This window comes from Thamnophis sirtalis, unplaced genomic scaffold (assembly GCF_051295495.1).
Source record: "Thamnophis sirtalis isolate CommonGarterSnake01/CBP01778 unplaced genomic scaffold, rThaSir2_p1.2 scaffold_5, whole genome shotgun sequence".
NCBI lineage: Eukaryota > Metazoa > Chordata > Lepidosauria > Squamata > Natricidae > Thamnophis > Thamnophis sirtalis.
Window position 1 is genome coordinate 39,085,043 of NW_028261385.1, and position 19,252 is coordinate 39,104,294.

The window sequence follows — 19,252 nt, forward strand, 5'->3', positions numbered from 1 at the left end:
TGTCCCTATGTCATCAAGGGAGAGACAGTTTGGTATAGTAGTTAGAAACAGTCCTAGTCGTGCCTTAGGCATGAAGTCAGCTGGTTGACTTTGGACCACTCATTATTTCTCAGTCTGAGCGATTCAATGGCAAGCCACTAAGAGGTATCACATATATTAGGGTTTTACAAATTCTTCAGAAGAAATACTTTGGAATGTTTAGCAATGTACGAAGCAGCTCTTTTTGAAGTGCTTTCTGTACAGTTTTGTTCACCTCCAACTCACTTAGCTTCTTTAGATGTTGCTCCTACATCCACATCTACATACATTTCTCTTTCAGACTACCTGGATATATGCAGGAACACAACAGAAGTCACACCTAAAGCTACTATGTATGCCAGAAGAATTTGTAGTTGCTTCATGTGGTTCTTTTCTCTTCCACATTTGTTAAAATATCGCTTTTAAAGAATTTGTCAGGTTCTACTAGGTGTTTGATTTAGAATGCAGATCTGTGACCAAGACTTTCCACTATTATTCTTGTATCCAACTATTTTTACTAATTGCTACCAATGAAATTATATTAAATAAAAGTACCGTTACTTAATTTGACAATGTTTAGTAATAAACTATATGACAAAAATGGTTAGCAACCAAAAGACATATACTAGTATGCTTTCAACACTGTCTTTTCCTTGTCTCTGACCAAAGAGCTCTCTACATTATTCTCATACTAGTTTACCAGACCATGTCTCTCAATAGTATTTGTTAGGTGTAGGAGCAGGCAATATCAACCACTAATATCTAATCTCTTTGCCATACTAGAAATATATATGAAGTTTTTGGGAAAAGACAGACCACTATTTCTTACTGTAACTATACTTTTTCTCCATGCTTGTATATGTGTGTATGTCGAGCCTTGCTTTCCCTAGCTTGATACACTTACTTACATTATGTTTTACTAAATAAAACACTATTTAGATGCAAAGTGGAAGCTTTATTATCTTCTGCACAATCACTGGACAAGCAGTTTTGGGCCCACATTCCATAGCAACAGCCATGTGGTAGGACAGCTGGTAGGTGTCAGTATTCTATAAAAATATATGTGGGGCAATACAGGGAATGGCTGGAATATCTATTTTTTTACTTCCTGTATCCTACCCTACTTGTGTGCTTCTATGCATGTTTCAAGTCTTGGCTATCCACCAAGGTTGTTGTGCCTGTCTAAATTCCTTTTACCAAGACAAATGAACTTAAAGTCTACCTGTTTGGATTGTTTAATTAATTGCTGCCTTATAGAATCTGTTCATGGCAATAGCTTTAAAACAATTATATCGTTTGACTCTGTGTATAGTTGCAATTTCAACCTTCAAATAACCTTATGTTTAATAATATTTTTTAATATACTGTTCTCTGTTCTTGCTTCAGGACAGGAATAGATGACACTGTATTCCTCTTTTGCTCTTAAGAGTGAAATACAATTGAGCATACTTCATATAGGTCAAGTTACATTTTAAATGCATTCTTTTACAATCAGTTTATTCAGTTTTTAAAAATATTCTTTATTTTCAAGGATAAACCATTTGTCAACACAATTAAGACAGAATTGCTACAGCACTATGAATTTATAAGGGGAATATCCATGATACCTATTAGTTCCTTTAGAAATATTTGAGCCATTTGAACATTGCTAAGTTTTACACAAGTGTTTGGCAAGCACTAGGAGCAGGTACATACATAGGAACAGTTTATGTAGTGTACATATGTACTTCAAGAAGAAATCAGGCAACCAGAACTAATTAGAGCTGTGATTTAAAATTTAGCAGGTACAAAATAGCAACTTGAATTTATTTTAAAACATCATGTTTTTATAATTAATTTGCATCCAATCACTTTTAACTCTTCTATTTCCTTATTACTTGATTATAAATAAGCCCTGTTTTCTGCGTATTGCCCATCAAATGTGGCTGAACATGTTTGTCGGTGCTTGACCTGATCCTGCAAGCTGAGGGACGTATATATTTTTTAAAAAGTAATTATTAATTATTACTATTAATCAATTAATATCCTGCCTTCTCATCTTGAAATCTTGTAAGTCACACATGAGATGAAACAAAAACATTACAGATTTTTCTCCAACAGCCCCCACCCTATGGACATTGCTTCTTATCCTGCCCTCAGGTGCTTTGGAGAATAGCTTGACTCCCTCTTCTTTGTGGCAACCCCTGAGATATTGGAACACTACTATCATGTCACCCCTGTTCCTTCTTTTCATTAAACTAGACATACCCAATTCTTGCAACTGTTCCTCATATGTTTTAGCCTCCAGTCCCTTAATTATTTTTTTCCTCATCTTTTTTACCTGGCGAAGATGTATAGGCTTGAGTTTGAGTGTGATTTTGTTATTTTTGTTTCTTTCGGTATGCACTGACTAGATCCCATTGGTTGTTATTTGTACTGGATAATTATGGTAATACATTGTGAGCTTCCCACAATCTGAGTCAGGTAACATTCAAATTGAACAACAATTCAATTATATTACCCTGTTTTCCTGAAAATAAGACCTCCTTGAATAATAAGCCCAATCGGCGCTTTTGAACACATGCACAAAATAAGCCATGCCCTGAAAATAAGCCATCCCCCAAAATATTGCAATACAGCAGCAGCTATGAGGTGACCACGCTCGCCACCTCCTGCACCTCAAAAATAATAAGATCTCCCTGAATATAAGGCCAAGTGTTTATTTCAGGGATAAAAAGAAAATGAGACCATGTCTTATTTTCGGGGAAACACGATATATAATATTACTTTTATATTCATTAAATTGACTTACCATATCTTCAGTAGTGCCTTTCACTTTGTATGTGCTCCATAATTTACCGTCATTGCTATATGCAATTTTGTATGATTTAATGTATTCTGGGCTTCCAATTCTCTTGGCACCTTGTGTGATAACTCCAGTGATTCTCATTTTTCGCTGTAGGTTTATCTGAAATTATAATCAGGCATCACCAATGAAATAATCAGCATTGTATTTCATTTAGCTGTTGCTATTGTTCATATAAATAAAATGTATGGCTTGTCTAACACCAAATTTTCCTATGTCCAAGGCTTCATTTAAACTGAAGTTCAACCAACCCATTTGTGACACTCAGTTAATTTACGAGAATGTTACATGCTAAAGAACAATCATTTCTTCTAGCATGTTTTCCATTCTCCTGTGCATATTCCTATGGACACAAGGATAATACAGAACAAAGTCAAGTTCACAGCTTGGAGAATATACCTAACATTCCTTGAGGTCTGATATGTGTGATAATTTCCACTGCCATATTAGAATCCATTCTAACTACAGTCTAAGAAACAATTAAACACTTTAAAAAAACACCCTATAATTAACTGTTAAGATACAAAGAGTTAAATCTTTCTTTCTAAGTAATAAATGCACGTTTTAGTCCTGCAAGTTTGTGCATTAACCTATCTATCTTTTTGATTAGCAGAACAACTGTTCTGTGAAATGTTCCAGTATGAAAACTTCATCTGACAATGTTTACATATTTTTTTAATAAATCCAATGACTTTTCAATCACTAATAAGAGAACTTTGAAATCAGTGAAAATGTCTCTATTGAAGGAATCTTGTTTAAGTAAAAAAACAACCACCTTTATTATATATTAATATTCTTTCCAGGTTTTTTTTTTCCAAAATGATACAGTATAAGTATGGTTGATCATGTACAGATATTCAGTAGACCAATAATTCTGCTTGGGATTGTATTTTGGAACAACTAGTCAGTGGAAGTAAAATAATTACTAGCTTTGTAGAATAAAAAGATGAATATGCATACACACTGGTTAATTAAAAATACTATTATAAATGATGTAATATTTGTCTGGTGAAGTGAAAAGAACATTTGTAATGTATATTTCATATTGACCAATATTTATGGTATGTTTGATTTATGATTCCCAAGAAAAGAATATATTAGTTTGTTAGTTAAACAAAGCATTTTAAAATATAAGTTGAAATTTATTTACTGCCAGGATTAAATTAGCTAACCTTTACACCTGTCTTAATGAAAAAGACAATTCTGCTCATATATTTTTAATGAGGATTTAATAAGGATTTCAAATAGGATTTATATTTCAATTGTAATTGTTTTAATCTTCTCTGCCTACATGTGATTTACATAAAGTTAATAGAAAATGTAAGCAACTGACATACCCTAATCAATAAACAATAATTTCTGACTAGATTTAGCATTAATTTACTGCAATATATAAGGGAATGACATTACTGTACAAATCATATGGGGGTGGAACTTGGAAGAGCTGCTTAATGAATCCACGACTTCATTTCTCAAAAATGTCAAAATGTTCTTCATATAAAATAAGCATTTGAATGTGGAAAATAATTCTGTTTTAATAATTTTTGAATATCATAACAGGAAATCAAAGAAAATAGAGATAGGAAAAAGTGGGAATAGCAAAAGATTGCTTTGGTCTGTTTATTTATTTTAATAAAGTGTAACATACAGAATACTTTTGCATATCTCTGAATACATGAAAGGATTAAGTCTTACAGTATTAAAGAAATTGTGATTTGGCTAAGACTTTATGTAGCTTACAGTTATTTATGGAATAAAGGCTAGATAGGCATTAAGCAAACAGATTTCAGTTCATTCAGTGGAAGTTTTCTTTCCTCTTTTTTTCTTGGCAATCTTGATGATAAAAACTATGCAAGACTGTAGACTAGAATTTCATTTCCCTGACAAATGTCCATATACAGTATATAAAAAAGCTGATGGATAAAATTCAATTGTTCAGTTAGTTCTATTGATTAAAAAATGATAGGAGGAACCCAGAAATATTTACATCTCTGGCCTTATTGAAATAAATGGGATTTGCATCAGTCCAATTCCAAGTGAACTAATTCGCTGCTGTTTACATTAACTATGCATTTGATTTATTATTTATTTATTTATTTACTAACATCTTTATAATTGTATAATTTCTTTATAATTTAGTTAAATTTCTCCTTTAAATTTCGAATAAAGTACTCAAATAAACTAAGGGTGAGTCTATTCACTGTTAAGATATTCCCACTAAAGTAGGTATATAATATACAATATTCATATATATATATATATATGATTATGTTGCATTATATTTCAATTTCTAACCTAAATAACTAGAAATTACAATCACCTGGGTGTAAATTATTGAAAATAATTAAATAGATAGATTGAAAGTAAAGCTATGGGTATCATGAAAATCAGGCCAAAAATTCAGGTGAGAACTTGATTGACTACAGCCATCCTATTTGGCACATGATACATGGAAGTGTGCACCATCAAAATAACAACAACAAACCACTTAAAGTGAAATATGAAATCACCCCCCCCCCAAAAAAAAAATCCCCAACAAAAATTGGGTTCAATCACCGAAGTGCCAGGGGAAAAAAATCCTTATTCAGCAGGTCATACCAATCCCAGACCAAATTTCTGGGAGGGAAAATAAGGTGCTTAATGCCTTCCACAAGGGAGGCAGTGTCAGAGAAAGGCACAATTCTTTGCATTTGGCAGGCCTTCTGGCATTCTTTCTCAATTTTTACCTTTGATCTTCACTTAAACCTTGTTTACAAAAATGAAGATTTCTTTGGAAGCAACACTCAGGATATAAACTCCAAGAAAAGAAGAAGCAGAAGCTCTGATATGTGCATATTGGCACCTATCTTATATCACAAGTTAGGACTTGAATCATTTTCAGGTCAAAAGACACTGCTGCCATTAGAAATCTCCTACCAGCCAAGGAAAGGCAAGAAATCATTTGAAAAGCAATTATTTCCCCATATTTATAAGAAAGCCAAATCAGTACCACAAGGTTTTAATCTAATAAATTTGTGAAAGTGTTATTAATCCATTGAATGCAGAATACATGTTATTGTTTTAATAATTCAATTGATTTTTAAAAATGCAAAAAGTTATCTCTTTTTATTTAAATAATTAAATTCCTACTTGCATTATTAGAATTGTTGAAGTAATGAAGTCAAAGCAAGCATTTTCAGTAATTTATATTTTCCCGGGTTTGCTAAACAAAGGTTGATATATACAATTTGAAACAAAAATTGATCTCCCATTTTAAACATTGCCCAATGTAACTCAACATTTGAATTTCAATCCTTAGCTTTTTGAAGCAGGAAAGAATCATCCAATCTGCTTTGAGAGATGGCTCTGATGTTCTAGAACAGGGGTGTCAAACTCACATCATCACATGATGTATCCCTTTGCTAAACTGGGGGTGGACATGGCCAGCACAGGACACATCCAGACCAAAAGCCATGAATTTGATACCCCTGTTCTAGAAGAAACATGTGTTGGTTCTTGGATCCAATTTGTGCAATAAAGAAAACAGAGCAACATTTTCTCTGATGACTATCTTTTCTAGTGATAATGACCTAATATTTCCCAAACCAGATCGTGTGTCTATGCTTTGTTTATCATCATAGATTTTATGTACTGCCTATGTGTCTTTGTACACATAAATTAGATATAGTGTTTCTCAAACTCCCACTAAATTTCAGTGATTGCAGTTTTATTGAGAAACATCCTCCTCTCCCCTTGCTATTTCTTGTGATCCATTCAAGGTGCTATGATGGGCAGCTTATGGCAGTCTAATCACAAACATCACAAACAAAGACTGAAAATGTATTGAGGATTTTGAATAATGACATGTATTTAAATCATCTGCTCTGTTTCCTATAGATGTCAAAATCCCACAATAAACCAATCTAACTTTAACTTTGGACTTTGTCTGTTTTCAGACCATAGTCCCATTACATTTCTTGGTATTTTATAAAACAATGTTTTCTCATTTCAAAAGCTAAACAAATAAAGTAACTAGTTGCGGGAAAATAATGATCATTGTTAGATATTAACTGCTTCTTTCAGATCAATGAAAGAGATGAAGATAAACAATTTCACATAAAAATGTAAATGTGTTTCTAGTGAAATATAATTATCAGCGATATCTGTGGGGAAGAGAAAAACATTCAAGATGGAGACTTTAACTGGGTAAACAATGCTTTGACTTTTCTATGTGAATTTTAGCCCATTCCTAACTATGGATGTCCTGGCAATCACTACATGTTACTATCAAATGTTTCTTTCTGTCCATCCAAAATAGATTGGAAGACAAAAGAAAATAATTTATGATCTTTAATTTTAAATGGGGCATGGGAGGAGAGGAAAAAGCAATGAGGTTGGTTAGTAGGGAGGGAAGCTAACCTTAAATTGGCTATTTCTGGCAGGCAAATCAACAATAATTGTAAGCCCTCCAGAGTCATTTCAAAATCAGTCAGGGGAAAATAAATGTTATAAATTAATAAATAATATAAAAATAGATAAGCAGGAATTTCTAAGCTAGAACTGCAGCAAAGTGATAAAATAAGGCAAATGCCTTTTAATTTACATTATATAAATCTCAGTAAACTGCAGATATTCTGTAGAAGGGACAAATGATGAAATGTGCCTCATAGGATTAATCCTTTGACTGTATAATGCATGTTACTGTTTTAATAGTTCATCTGAGTTTTAAAAAGGCTCTCTCCTTTTATTTAATTAATTCAATTCTTACTGGTATTATTAGAACTGTTGAAGCAATGGAATCAAAGCAATCATTGCCAGTAATTTAAATTTTTCCAGGTTCTCTTCAAACATTGACCTTGAGCTAGTCCTTTTATCTCAGCCCTAGGAAAGAGGCAATGGCAAATCACTTCTGAAAAATTATGCCAAGAAACCTGCAGACTCGTCTCTGAGAATTGAATATGAGAGAACATGAAAAACTGTCTGTCTGTCTGTCTGTCTGCCTCCTTGCCTAAGTTCCTATTTACTCTAGCTCCTTACATCATAACCTGGCAATAATATAACATAATTCTAAAATGTATGTCCTCAAAAGGAATACTTAACTTTAAAGGAAAGAAAACTTGTCTTCCTATCCACAAATGCTGAGTTTAACATTAGAGGTACACTGGCAGTCACCCAGATTATTCAAATCTGATTTGTAATTTGGACCTTGAGATTTGTGACTCACAGGAAACCTGTTAGTCTGATGATCAATTTATTTTGGCAACCAGTAGATACCTGAAATTAGAAGTTCAAAATACAAACTAAACCTTAAACACTAAAACCATTCTGTCTAAATACAGGACATTAACAGAGTTTTGACTGTGATATACTGTAAGTAGAAAAAAAGGTAGCTCTTCTTTCCTTCTATCTCAGTAATGAAACAAAACTGCAACTGAGCAGCTAGTAGCTGTGATTCTTTACCTTTCATTTCAGTTATCTTGTTCAGCTTTTTCTACAGCAGGAGCAATTAAATATAGAACCATGCTGTTGCATCAGCACCATCTGGTCCTCAAGTCTGGTCCCATTCCAGTCATTCTGCTTTTGGAGGACGTTTGGCTAAAACATTAACTGTAAATTGCTCCTATTTTCTTTCTTCAAATTTCAGCTTTCCTTTTCGGGGTTAGATCTCACTTTTTACATGGAGACAGTATTTGAATAGTATCTCAAATGTTGCAACTGAGATGAAATACTTCCAACTGTGTAGATTAATTCTCTTTCTCCTGGAATTTCTAAAGAGTTCATATGCTCGTATATGTGCTGCATGTATGTGCAAGAGACAAAGATCACTCTAATTTTTACAGTCATGGAAAATAGATCAATGCCTACTATACTTACATTCTATCACTATCAAAGAAAAGGATAAATAAATGATGATTTATGAATAACAACATCATCACAACAACAGCAGAGTTGGAAGGGACTTTGAGGTCTTCCAGTCTAACCCTCTGCTCAGGCAGGAAATTGTATATCCTTTCAGACAAATGGATGTCCAATCTCTCGTTAAAACATCCAGGGTTGGAGCACCCACAACTTCTGGAAACAGCCCCTGAGATATTGGAACACTGCTATCATGTTATCACTAGTCTTTCTTCATACCCAATTCCTGCAACCACTCTTCATATCTGGATCCAGTCCCTAATCATCTTTGTTGCTCTTTGTTGCTCCCTGTACTCTTTCTAGAGTCTCAACATCATTTTCACATTGTGGTGACCATAACTGGGTGCAATATTCCAAATGTGGTTTTACCAAGATATTACAAAGCAGTATTAAACTTCATGTGATATTGATTCTATCTCTCTGTTAATACAGCCTAGGACTGCATTGGGTTTTTGGCAGCTATAGTACACTGCTGGCTGATATTTAAGTGATTCTCCATTAGGACTCCAAGATCCCTCTCATAGTTACTATACTTGTGCATACTATACTATATTATACTTGTGCATTTGGTTTTTCTTGCCTATGCATTTGATTTCTTGTAGAACCTTGCTTTTTTCATCACTGAGTTTCATTTTGTTAAATAGCGCCTCGTGTTCAAGTCTGTCAAGATCTTTCTGCATATTAAGTCTATCTTCTGGTTTGTTGGCTATTCCTGCCAGCTTGGTGTCATCTGCAACTTTGATGAGTTTCCCATCTATCCCTTCATCTGAATCAGGGGTGTCAAACTCGCAGCGTCACAGTGATGTTACATGATGCATTCCCCCTTCACTAAACTAGGTGTGAACATGCCCAGTGCCTATGGGTCAGATGCACTGTAATGCATCTGACCCATAGGCCGTGAGTTTGACACCCCTGATTTAAATCATTGATGAAAATATTTAAAAGTACTGGCCTAAGACAGAGCCTTGGTATACCCCACTGCATACTTGTCTCCATGTAGATGCCACTCCACTGATTCATTGTTCTCACTGTCACAAAATTGGGTTGAGTTGGGTGGTCATATAAATTTTTTTTAAAAATAAATAAAATAAATAACATCTCTAGGTATTTGCAGATTTATTGCTTGATTATCTTTTCCAAAATCTTCCCAGGTATTGATGTCAGGCTGTTTTGTCTGTAATTTCTTGGATCCATGGTGAATATGGCTGGCTTACAAAATAAAATATGAAAATGAATCTATACTGTACACCTAGATAAATTTTTATTTCTTTTTTAAAAAAAGATAGAATAAACAAACAAGAAGGAGAATAAAAAAGAAATTGATGCAAAATATAACATCAATGAGTAGACAGAGAAGCAGTGTTCCAATGTTTGGGGGCTCCCACAAATAAGAGGGGTCAACTTATTTTCCAAAGCATCAAAAAGCAAAACAAGAAATAATGAATAGAAAGTAACCAAAAAGAAAAGCAAACTAGAACTAAGGAGAAATTTCCTGACAATGAGAACAATCAAGCTGTGAGAACAATCAACAAGTTGAATGGCTTACTTTCAGGGGTTTTTAAGAAGAAACAGCCACTTGTCTGACATGTTATAGGATCTCCTGCCTGAGCAGGGGTTGGACTAGAAGACCTTCAAGGTCTCTTTCAACTCTGATAATGATGATGGTGATGATGGTGAAGAGAAGGAGGGTAAAATTGCAAACATTATAAAGCTAATCTTAAAAATCATTGAATGGTATTTTTAGCAAAAAGGGAAAGGATTTTAAAGATCTCTCTATGCATCTCTGAACTAAATGACAATATTGTCATTATTTTATTATATAAAGATAAATTTCCTACCAGAAAGAAGAGAGAGAGAGAAAGAGAAAATGAGAGGGCGAAAGAAAGAAGAAAATAGCAGATATACTTTTTGTATCTATGATTTTATATTATTTTAGTACTACTGAACTTGCTAGATATTTCTTTAATAGAGACAGAGGTGTTCATCTTTGTGTAAAGCCTTTTTTTGTTATTAGGGCAAGAAATAATAAGTGGAATTGGATCATCACAAAGATGATTCAAGTAAGAATGAACATATTTCAAAAGTCTCAGCATTTTTCTAGACATCAATTCATTTGGCTTTCATTGGGAACACCCCCCCCCCCTTTTTTTTTTTTTGCCTCTGAGAGTTTACAAAATTAGACTTACTGAAAATTAGCTTGGCTTGTTACTTCTTATTAAGTTATTATTTTACTCCCAAAGGTAGTTGTTAAGAATTCTATTAATGGAGAGATATAAATTATTCAACAACTAGCATGTTTAGACAGCAGCCTCAGCGCAAAGCCCACATTCAGTTGTATGTTTTATGGCATTCCACAATAATTTAAAATACACTTAATGTACAAATTATTGATGATTAGCCTAACTATGTTTAGAAAAAGGGGAAACATTAATTATTTTATTTCAAATAATAATTTTGCTATATAATTTACAATTTTAATTTTCCCTATTTATATGCTAGGCATAAGGTGGGAAAAAACATGACTAAAAATGGTGACCAGAAAGAATGTTTACTTTTATTTTTTTATCTGAAACAGCACAAGATTTAACTATTATAGACAGCCTCCTCTTTCCAAATAGGAAACATAGCATATATGGGCTATTCTGGGTACAAATTTATACTAATCCGTATGGTTTATAAAAGACAATATTTAAATGCAGGTGGAAAGATTCCAAACATATTCATAAGGATTGTATATCTACTTTCAGGTGTTTTGAAACAATAAATCTGTGGCAGCAATTTTTTTAAAAAACAATGTAATACTATTTCTTACATATGCAAAATGATAATATTCATGTACAAGAAGTAGTCAAACCAATGTGGACATAGTCCAAATTTCTAACAATACAGCATTTTTTAGAAGAAAATGTTACAAGTTGCTGGTGTATTTTTTAATACATTTAAAGATTGTATAATTAGTAAATAGACAACAGTAGTGTCATTGTAAAAGAGCTGCCTTCTCCATTAAAAATGATAGCGATGTCATGTACTAAAATTCATGCATGCCTATGTAAAGGACCACATATATTTTATGCATAGAAAACAACCCATTTTAGATAAAATGCCCATTTTGGAAAAAAAAAACCTGCTTTGGCTCTAGGTAAAGAAACACCTTATAAAAAGAGGTATCTACCGTCACTCTAAAATAGGCAAATCTTTGTTTGTGATAAGTAATGCATTCCATTCCATTGATGATGATTGGTTAAATTAAAATATAATTTTTAAAATCATGCATTTTTTGGAATAAACTGTGAAAAAAGTTTGTTGGCAATATAACCAAACTGAAGGTACATCCCCTCCGCTCTCTGGTGGACATGCAAAAAAGTTATAAAATACCAGGCTTTAGCATGAATTTTGATCCAGAAGATTTTAAAAGTGAATGTAAATTGTAACAAAGATTTTTATTTTGAGTTTATTGGTCAAAGAAAGAGAACTATCTTATGGAAATTTGCTTTTATATACAACATCAGCAGTGAGACTTTTATATGTACAAAGGTGGAAGTATCTGCAAATACCTACAATGGAAGAACGAATGATAAAGCTGATAGAATTGATGGAAATGGCAAAATTGACAGCTTTGATTAAGGAGAAGACTGAGCAATTTATTTCCACTTGAAACCACTTTTGGATTTTTTTTAAAATGAGAAACTAATGTACACAAATGTTAACTTTAGAGTAAAAAAATGATGCCAAATCTGGATCAGTGATGGGGTTGCCCTTGAAGTGCATCCGGTGACTGCAGTTAGTTCACAATGCAGCCGCGCGAGTGATAGTGGGCGCACCGCGGTTCGCCCACATTACACCCATCCTCCGCAAGCTGCACTGGCTACCTGTCGATCTCCGGGTGCGCTTCAGGGTACTGATGACCACCTTTAAAGCACTCCATGGTAGTGGATCTGGGTACTTGAGAGACCGCCTTCTGCCGATTACCTCCCTCCGACCGATCAGATCGCACAGACTGGGCCTCCTCCGAATCCCATCTGCCAGTCAATGTCGACTGGCGACTACACGGAGGAGAGCCTTTTCTGTTGCAGCTCCGACCCTGTGGAACGACCTCCCCGTCGAGATCCGTACCCTCACCACCATCCAGACCTTCCGCACAGCCCTTAAGACCTGGCTCTCCCATCAGGCCTGGGGATAGGTTCCCAATTTACCCGCCCGAGTGTTGACTGTTGAATGCAAGTTGTGTTTTATTATTTTATTCTGTTCACATATTGTTTGTCTTTTGGTATTGCACCCCCTTCCCTGCGATTGTAAGCCGCCCTGAGTCCCCTCAGGGAAAAGGGCAGCCTATAAATCCTAATAAAATGTCTTAAAAAAAATCAGTCATTGGGACCAAATATTTACTCTTCCAAGCTTTTGGATTCATGCTGAAGCCCATCCTCAGGAAACTTCTCTCTATCAGAATGAGCTCTAACATGACTCCAAAAGCTCAGAAGACTAAACCTCTGGTCCCAATGTCTAACCCAGATTGGATCTTGCGACATTATCCTGGGACATATATATTTGCCTTCATGTGTAAAAGTTTAATGTATTTTAAAAATCTGTAACAAAGAAAGTCTGAAGTAATTATTTTTCTCCTTTCTTTACTTTCTTTTTCTTTTGGCACCTGTGTCTTCTTTCTTTATCTTTTTTCTTTCTTAATCTGTTATTTTCTGGTCTTGAAAATCAATGAAGCTAATAACTAGATAAATTTCTAAACTATAGAACTTTATAAAAGGAGAAACAAAGAGATGTGGGTTTAGCGATCTTTTCAAAGCAACTGAAATAAACATTATTATTATTTTACTTTCTATTGATTGTCTGGTGTGCCTCATTTCCAGCTTGGAATGAACCAAGAGAAATTGTTTTAATCCTGACACTGGTGTAGAGATACTGTTTTTATACATGTTTTTATAGCTGTGGAAGGCTGCTGTAGGTGGTGTGATAACATGTAATGACATTTCACGTGGGAGGTAGCTTGGATTATGGCATGTTGCAGAACTGAACTTTTTTGAAAGCTGCATTAAGCCTATTTTAAATTTACATACCACTGGCAAAAAATATGTTGTTGAGTCTTTGTTGCCAACTTGCAGTAATACTAGCTCAGGGGTTTCTATTTCTGGGCAAAACAAAAGAGGTTTTAGTTGCATGTCTCCTATGGACTAGAAATTGCTCATTTTGTTTATGGGAAAACATTAATAGCAAATGAAGTTTTGAGTAGGCTCACTAGCCAGAGAATGCTCAGTGGCTCAAAAATGGTTGGGGCAAACAAATGGATTGTTGGGAATCTGAACAAAATGAAATCAGGCTTTCTGATAGAAGCCGTAATAAGTGAAGAAAAACTAGAACATTCTTTATAAAGGCTGTAATAAAACAATCATATTCCTCAAACAAGAGTCAAGAAAGGGCAATCTTGATAGGTTCCCTTTTCTCTCACTTTTTTGTGGTTTTCTGGACTGAGCTCATGTTTTCTTTATGGCTTCTGTGTATTTTCTCCACAAAAGCTCTTCTACATGAGGAAAGTGAAATAATTTGCTGATAGAAAAAGATGTTTTGCATAAACAGCAGGGGTGGGTTCCTGCCAGTTCTAACCTCCTCTATAGAAGAGGTTCCACACATCTACAGTGCGGTTTAGAACCGGTTCCACCTCCCTCCCCCCGCCCATCCGAACGCCATCAAGATGAAGAGCGAGAGAAGGAATTCTGGGAGTTGAAGTCCACAAGTCTTAAAGCTGTCAAGTTTGAACACCCCTGGAGTTTTTTCTAAAGCTTTAGGGGTGCAAGGGTCTTGTAACTTGACAGCTTTAAGACTTGCACACTTCAATGCCAGAGTTTCTGAGCCAACATTTTGGTTGCTAAGCAAGAGCGTTGTTAAGTGAGTTTCATCACATTTTACAAGTTGGCCATGCCCACCCAGTCACATGGCTGGCAAGCCACTCCCACCCGGACACCTGGCTGGAAAGCCACTCCCACAAAGCAGGCCTCACCAACAGAAGAGGTTCTAAAAATTTTTGAAACCCACCACTGATAAACAGTATTTCATTTCTATACTTTTCTTCTGTCCTGAATGTGACTTTTGTGTGAGAATCTCTTTGAAGCCACCTTGAAAGTTTCCAGATATAACACGTAAAATATACTGAATAAATACATAGCACATGAATTGAGATGTGTTAACAAATAATTAAATAGAAATGTTAATTAAAGGGACAAAAATAATGCTACTCTGCTTGAAATGCCAAATAGAGATGACTGTGATTTTACTCCCTTTGACCTGTATATATACACACACACACACACACACACACAAAATTATATATATATATATATATATATATATATATATATATATATATATATATATATATATATATATATATATATATATATATATATATATATATATATATATATATATATATATATATATATATATATATATATATATATATATATAATTTCCTTTGCTTAGAAAAAAAATGCAGGAGTATACATCTCATTAAAAATTGGAACCACTTTTTTTGGGAGCATCTTTTAGTGAGTCAAGCAGAGGGAAGATGAAACTCAATGAGTCTCAAGATAAAATCTGGCACTGCAATTAGGCTTTTTCCTTCTTTTTCTTTTCAATTTGGTCTTCACTATTTACTTGAAAAAAATATCACAGTGCAGATGTATGTACCAGCAGCATTTGAGATTTTGGCTGAAACTACTTCTGTTATTTCTATCCTTGACATTTTCTTTAATCTTGCATATAATACTAGTGGATCAATGGCACAATGCGCAGAATTCTTATGGCATGTCTAAAATCTATGGAATATCTAGATAAGTGTGAAATGCTAGCTAGTGAATTTTGGCAGTTGAAGTCCATATACAGGTAGTCACCGATTTACAGTCACAATTGGGTCCAAAATTTCTATTGTTAAGCAAGACAGTTGTTAAATAACTTTTGCTACATTATACCCAATGTAGTTTTTGCCCAAAAACAAAAACAAATGCCAAAACATGCAAAAAATATATATCACAAATTGAAATGGCAATAAATGTGTACCAGTTGCTAAGTAGCCCAACCTCAATGATGTGACCAGGGGGCAGTGGCTCTCAGAACCTCAAAATCACATCATAAGTATCTTGGGGAGGGTGGAGGTTGCCATAACTTTGGACAGCCACCAAGTGAGACCTACCTATATTTAAAAACCTCTTTCTAAATTAAATTTTTAATTTTCCATTAGCGTTGAAAAGCAATAGATAAATTACATGGGATCATTAGGCTAAGCAGTCAATTGCTATACTAAGCACAATATAGCCTTGGGGCTGTAAGCTTTAATCAGAAGTGAAGAAATATTAGCAATTGACTTGAGTTCTAGCAAATACAAAAATCACTTTCTCCAAAACAATACGATAGGTAATAGATATCACAGTGCCAGTCTGATTCCCTGCCCCTAAATTGCTTGACCAAACAACACAAAACCACACAAGTACAAATAATAATAATATTTTTTTAAAAAACCCTGCAAACAAAAACCAAACCCAAACCAAAAGCAAGGAATAGATATAACAATTTACAAGGAAAAAGGAAGGACAAAATTATGAGATCAATGTATACTTTCCCACAGTGAAGCCTAAGGGACCAATAGATTTCTTCCTATGACTTCTATATCAATATCTGTAGTTTCAGGAGGGAAGCTTATTTTGTATCTTGTTATTTTGTTGGCTTTTTCTCTTAATGGAGCTTTTCCTATTCTGGCTAGGTAGAAAAAACATTCTTATGTAGCAAAATCAGAACAAACTCAGACAAGATACTGGTATTCTGCAAAAGCGATCTTGTATATTAATCTTTTGGCGGGGGTTATAAATGCTCACACCAGCGTTGTTCAACACCCTCAGTTGCCAGCTTACACACAGTAAAGCCTCTACAAAATCCACCCAAATGCAATTTATCCTTTTATTGGAAAACTACATTTTACTATCAGTCTCACCCAAGACCAAAAGTCACAGAACTAGCAATTCTTCCAAGAATTTTTGTAAATGGAAACCTAGACCTCCCATTGTCCAATTGACTTTCTGCTATATTATACCGCTAGTCAAAATATTAGGAAGATGAAATTAGGGAGATGAAGAAAGAAATCATTTTCAATTGCATGCTATTGTTCCTCTTACCTTAAACAGTTACTTGTTCAGTAAGAGGAAAATGGCATATAAGCACTGTAAATAAGTAATCTGATAGATATGAATGTAGAAACGACCACTAGAATTAAAATTAACTGCATTGTTAATCTACTGTGTAATAAAAAGAATGATTCATCTCACCACAATGTGGAAAATTATGACTAGTTGATCTGTGTGACCATATTATTTGTGATCCAGATGTTAACTAATTAGATAACTTTAAGGTTCTGTTTTCCTTTCTTCTTTTTTAAATCATTAAGACTTCAAATATAAAGTTCATTTATTATAAAAAGCCAACTTTTTAACATGATAAAGCAAACTATTTTTGTATACAAGTATGGAATTTTCAGTAGTTATGTAATGTCAGAAGCTTTGGCTCAAAGCCACCAGAGAATCTTATTCCAATTTTGAACAAGCCAAAATTTACCAAAACAGTAAGAAATTCTATATATGATCTAGAAACTAAGGAAGTTGCTCAGAACTACTGAGTTAATTCACAACAATTTGTGAATTAACTCAATAGTTATTTCCTCTGCACCCAAAGCTATGCCCAACCATTATTCCTCTTTGATAATACTGGCATTCCTGCTTATATTGGTAGAATCTAGGGTGATGACTTATTTTCCTGCTTATAAAGGAAGAACAAAGTAAAGTGTCTTCCAGTTGGAAACCTGGGTCAAATAGTTGTTCTTCATCACCCACACTTGGAGCAGTTGTTTATAGAGGTGTCATCGGTTTCATGGCTGGGTTTATATTAGGTGGATTATGTCCAAGAACAGTAATTGTTTCCATCACTTTGTGGTCCCTAGGTCAAACTTTTACTTCTAGGCACTGGGTTACGAAAAATAATTTAGGAAGTTTTAAAATATAATCCAGATATTTTAAGCATGTTGATATTACATAGTTTGCAGAGATATTTCATTTGTTACACCCTTATCTTTGGTCTTTGTAAAAAGCTAAAGGTCATATTAGATAAGGAATAATGAAAAAAGGGCAGGTAAGAGTTATATTGTGGAGATAAACAGAAAAATGTAATACAAAAACTCAGTGAGAAATATGATCGTATCTCAATAGTGGATATTAAAATAAGATAATATAAAATTATTTCACAACTGCGTTAAAGCAACATGTCTCAGTGCTTCTAATGAAGCAATAAGTGCTGAACATGGAAAATATTTTATTTATTTGTAAATCTATATAGACTACTTTAAACTTAGATATGAGTGAGCTTCTTTTTAATTTGCTTCTAATGCTATGACTAGTGACCCATTAAATCACAAGCCAATTACAAGCTTGTAGTTCCAACTAATTAGATCCTGGCAATACACATTAGAATGGTAGCGTCAATATCCATCTCATTAGGAGAAGGCAGAAAAATAAATTACATATTTACTTGGTGTGCATCATGTACCTGAAAGTTTATAAAGGAAACTACAACTTATTACAAAAGGACTATTACATGTAAACTGAATCTTTTGCTAAATAAGCAACAGCGTAGAAAGAAAAAGAAATATTATTTTCTTTTTCTGTTAATAATTGTATAGTAAAAAAAAATCTAGATATAGTTACATCTTGAAGAGAATGAATGGAACTTGACTGGGTAACATAAATTACTTCAAAAACAGCTCAATGCAGGTCTACTGCTTACTAAACTGCTTACTAAAGCAGTGCTTACTAAAGCACTGCTTACTAAACAATATTAGCAATAGAGGCTAGTAGTTTTCCACGCACTATATTCCTTCTGTTACCTGAATCCATGGCCATCTGTCATTTTCTGCTGCAGTCCAAGCATTTATGAGACCTTTCTTGTTAAGTCGTGCATAGTAGGGATACCATTTCTGGAGCCCAAAAAGAGCCCGGTGGGTAGATGATGCAGTAATCTGTTGGTTAGAAATGATTCCTCCTTCTATTCCCAATGGTCCAGAGCATTCTGTTTAGGAAGTTGGGGAGGGGACATTGAAAAAAAAAGGGGGGGGGGAAAGAAAACAAAATAAGAATTTTCAAAACTGAAGTCGTAGAATCATGGAATAGTTTTGAAGATGGAAGATATAAACAGACCCAACAGGGGGAAAAAATAGTCAAGATAGTGTTTTGAGTGCTATTTTCCAGAATATGAGTAAGCTTGAATTTTCATTGCAAAGCAAACATAACACTAACAAATAAATAGGACAAGAATGGCAAATCCAATCTAAACGTCAGATTGATTCTGTGACTAAGCATAATAATAAGGCCTTCTGATTTACCAATAATTCAAAATTCTGCTTAGAGTTTATACAATATGTTTTGAAAGGTTTCCTGTTATCTTCCATTA

At 34.1% G+C, this 19,252-nt stretch overlaps 1 protein-coding gene across 1 annotated transcript in view; it reads right to left on the reverse strand.

The window, feature by feature from the left end:
- The window catches only part of EDIL3 (EGF like and discoidin domains 3), a 241,425-nt gene that overhangs the window by 66,162 nt on the left and 156,011 nt on the right, over positions 1-19,252 (reverse strand). Inside the window, exons 5-6 of the mRNA XM_087715693.1 lie at positions 18,690-18,871; positions 2,810-2,965 (exon numbers count right to left, since the gene is read on the reverse strand). Coding sequence (XP_087571819.1) covers positions 2,810-2,965; positions 18,690-18,871 — 338 coding nt within the window. The remainder of the gene's footprint in view (positions 1-2,809; positions 2,966-18,689; positions 18,872-19,252) is intronic.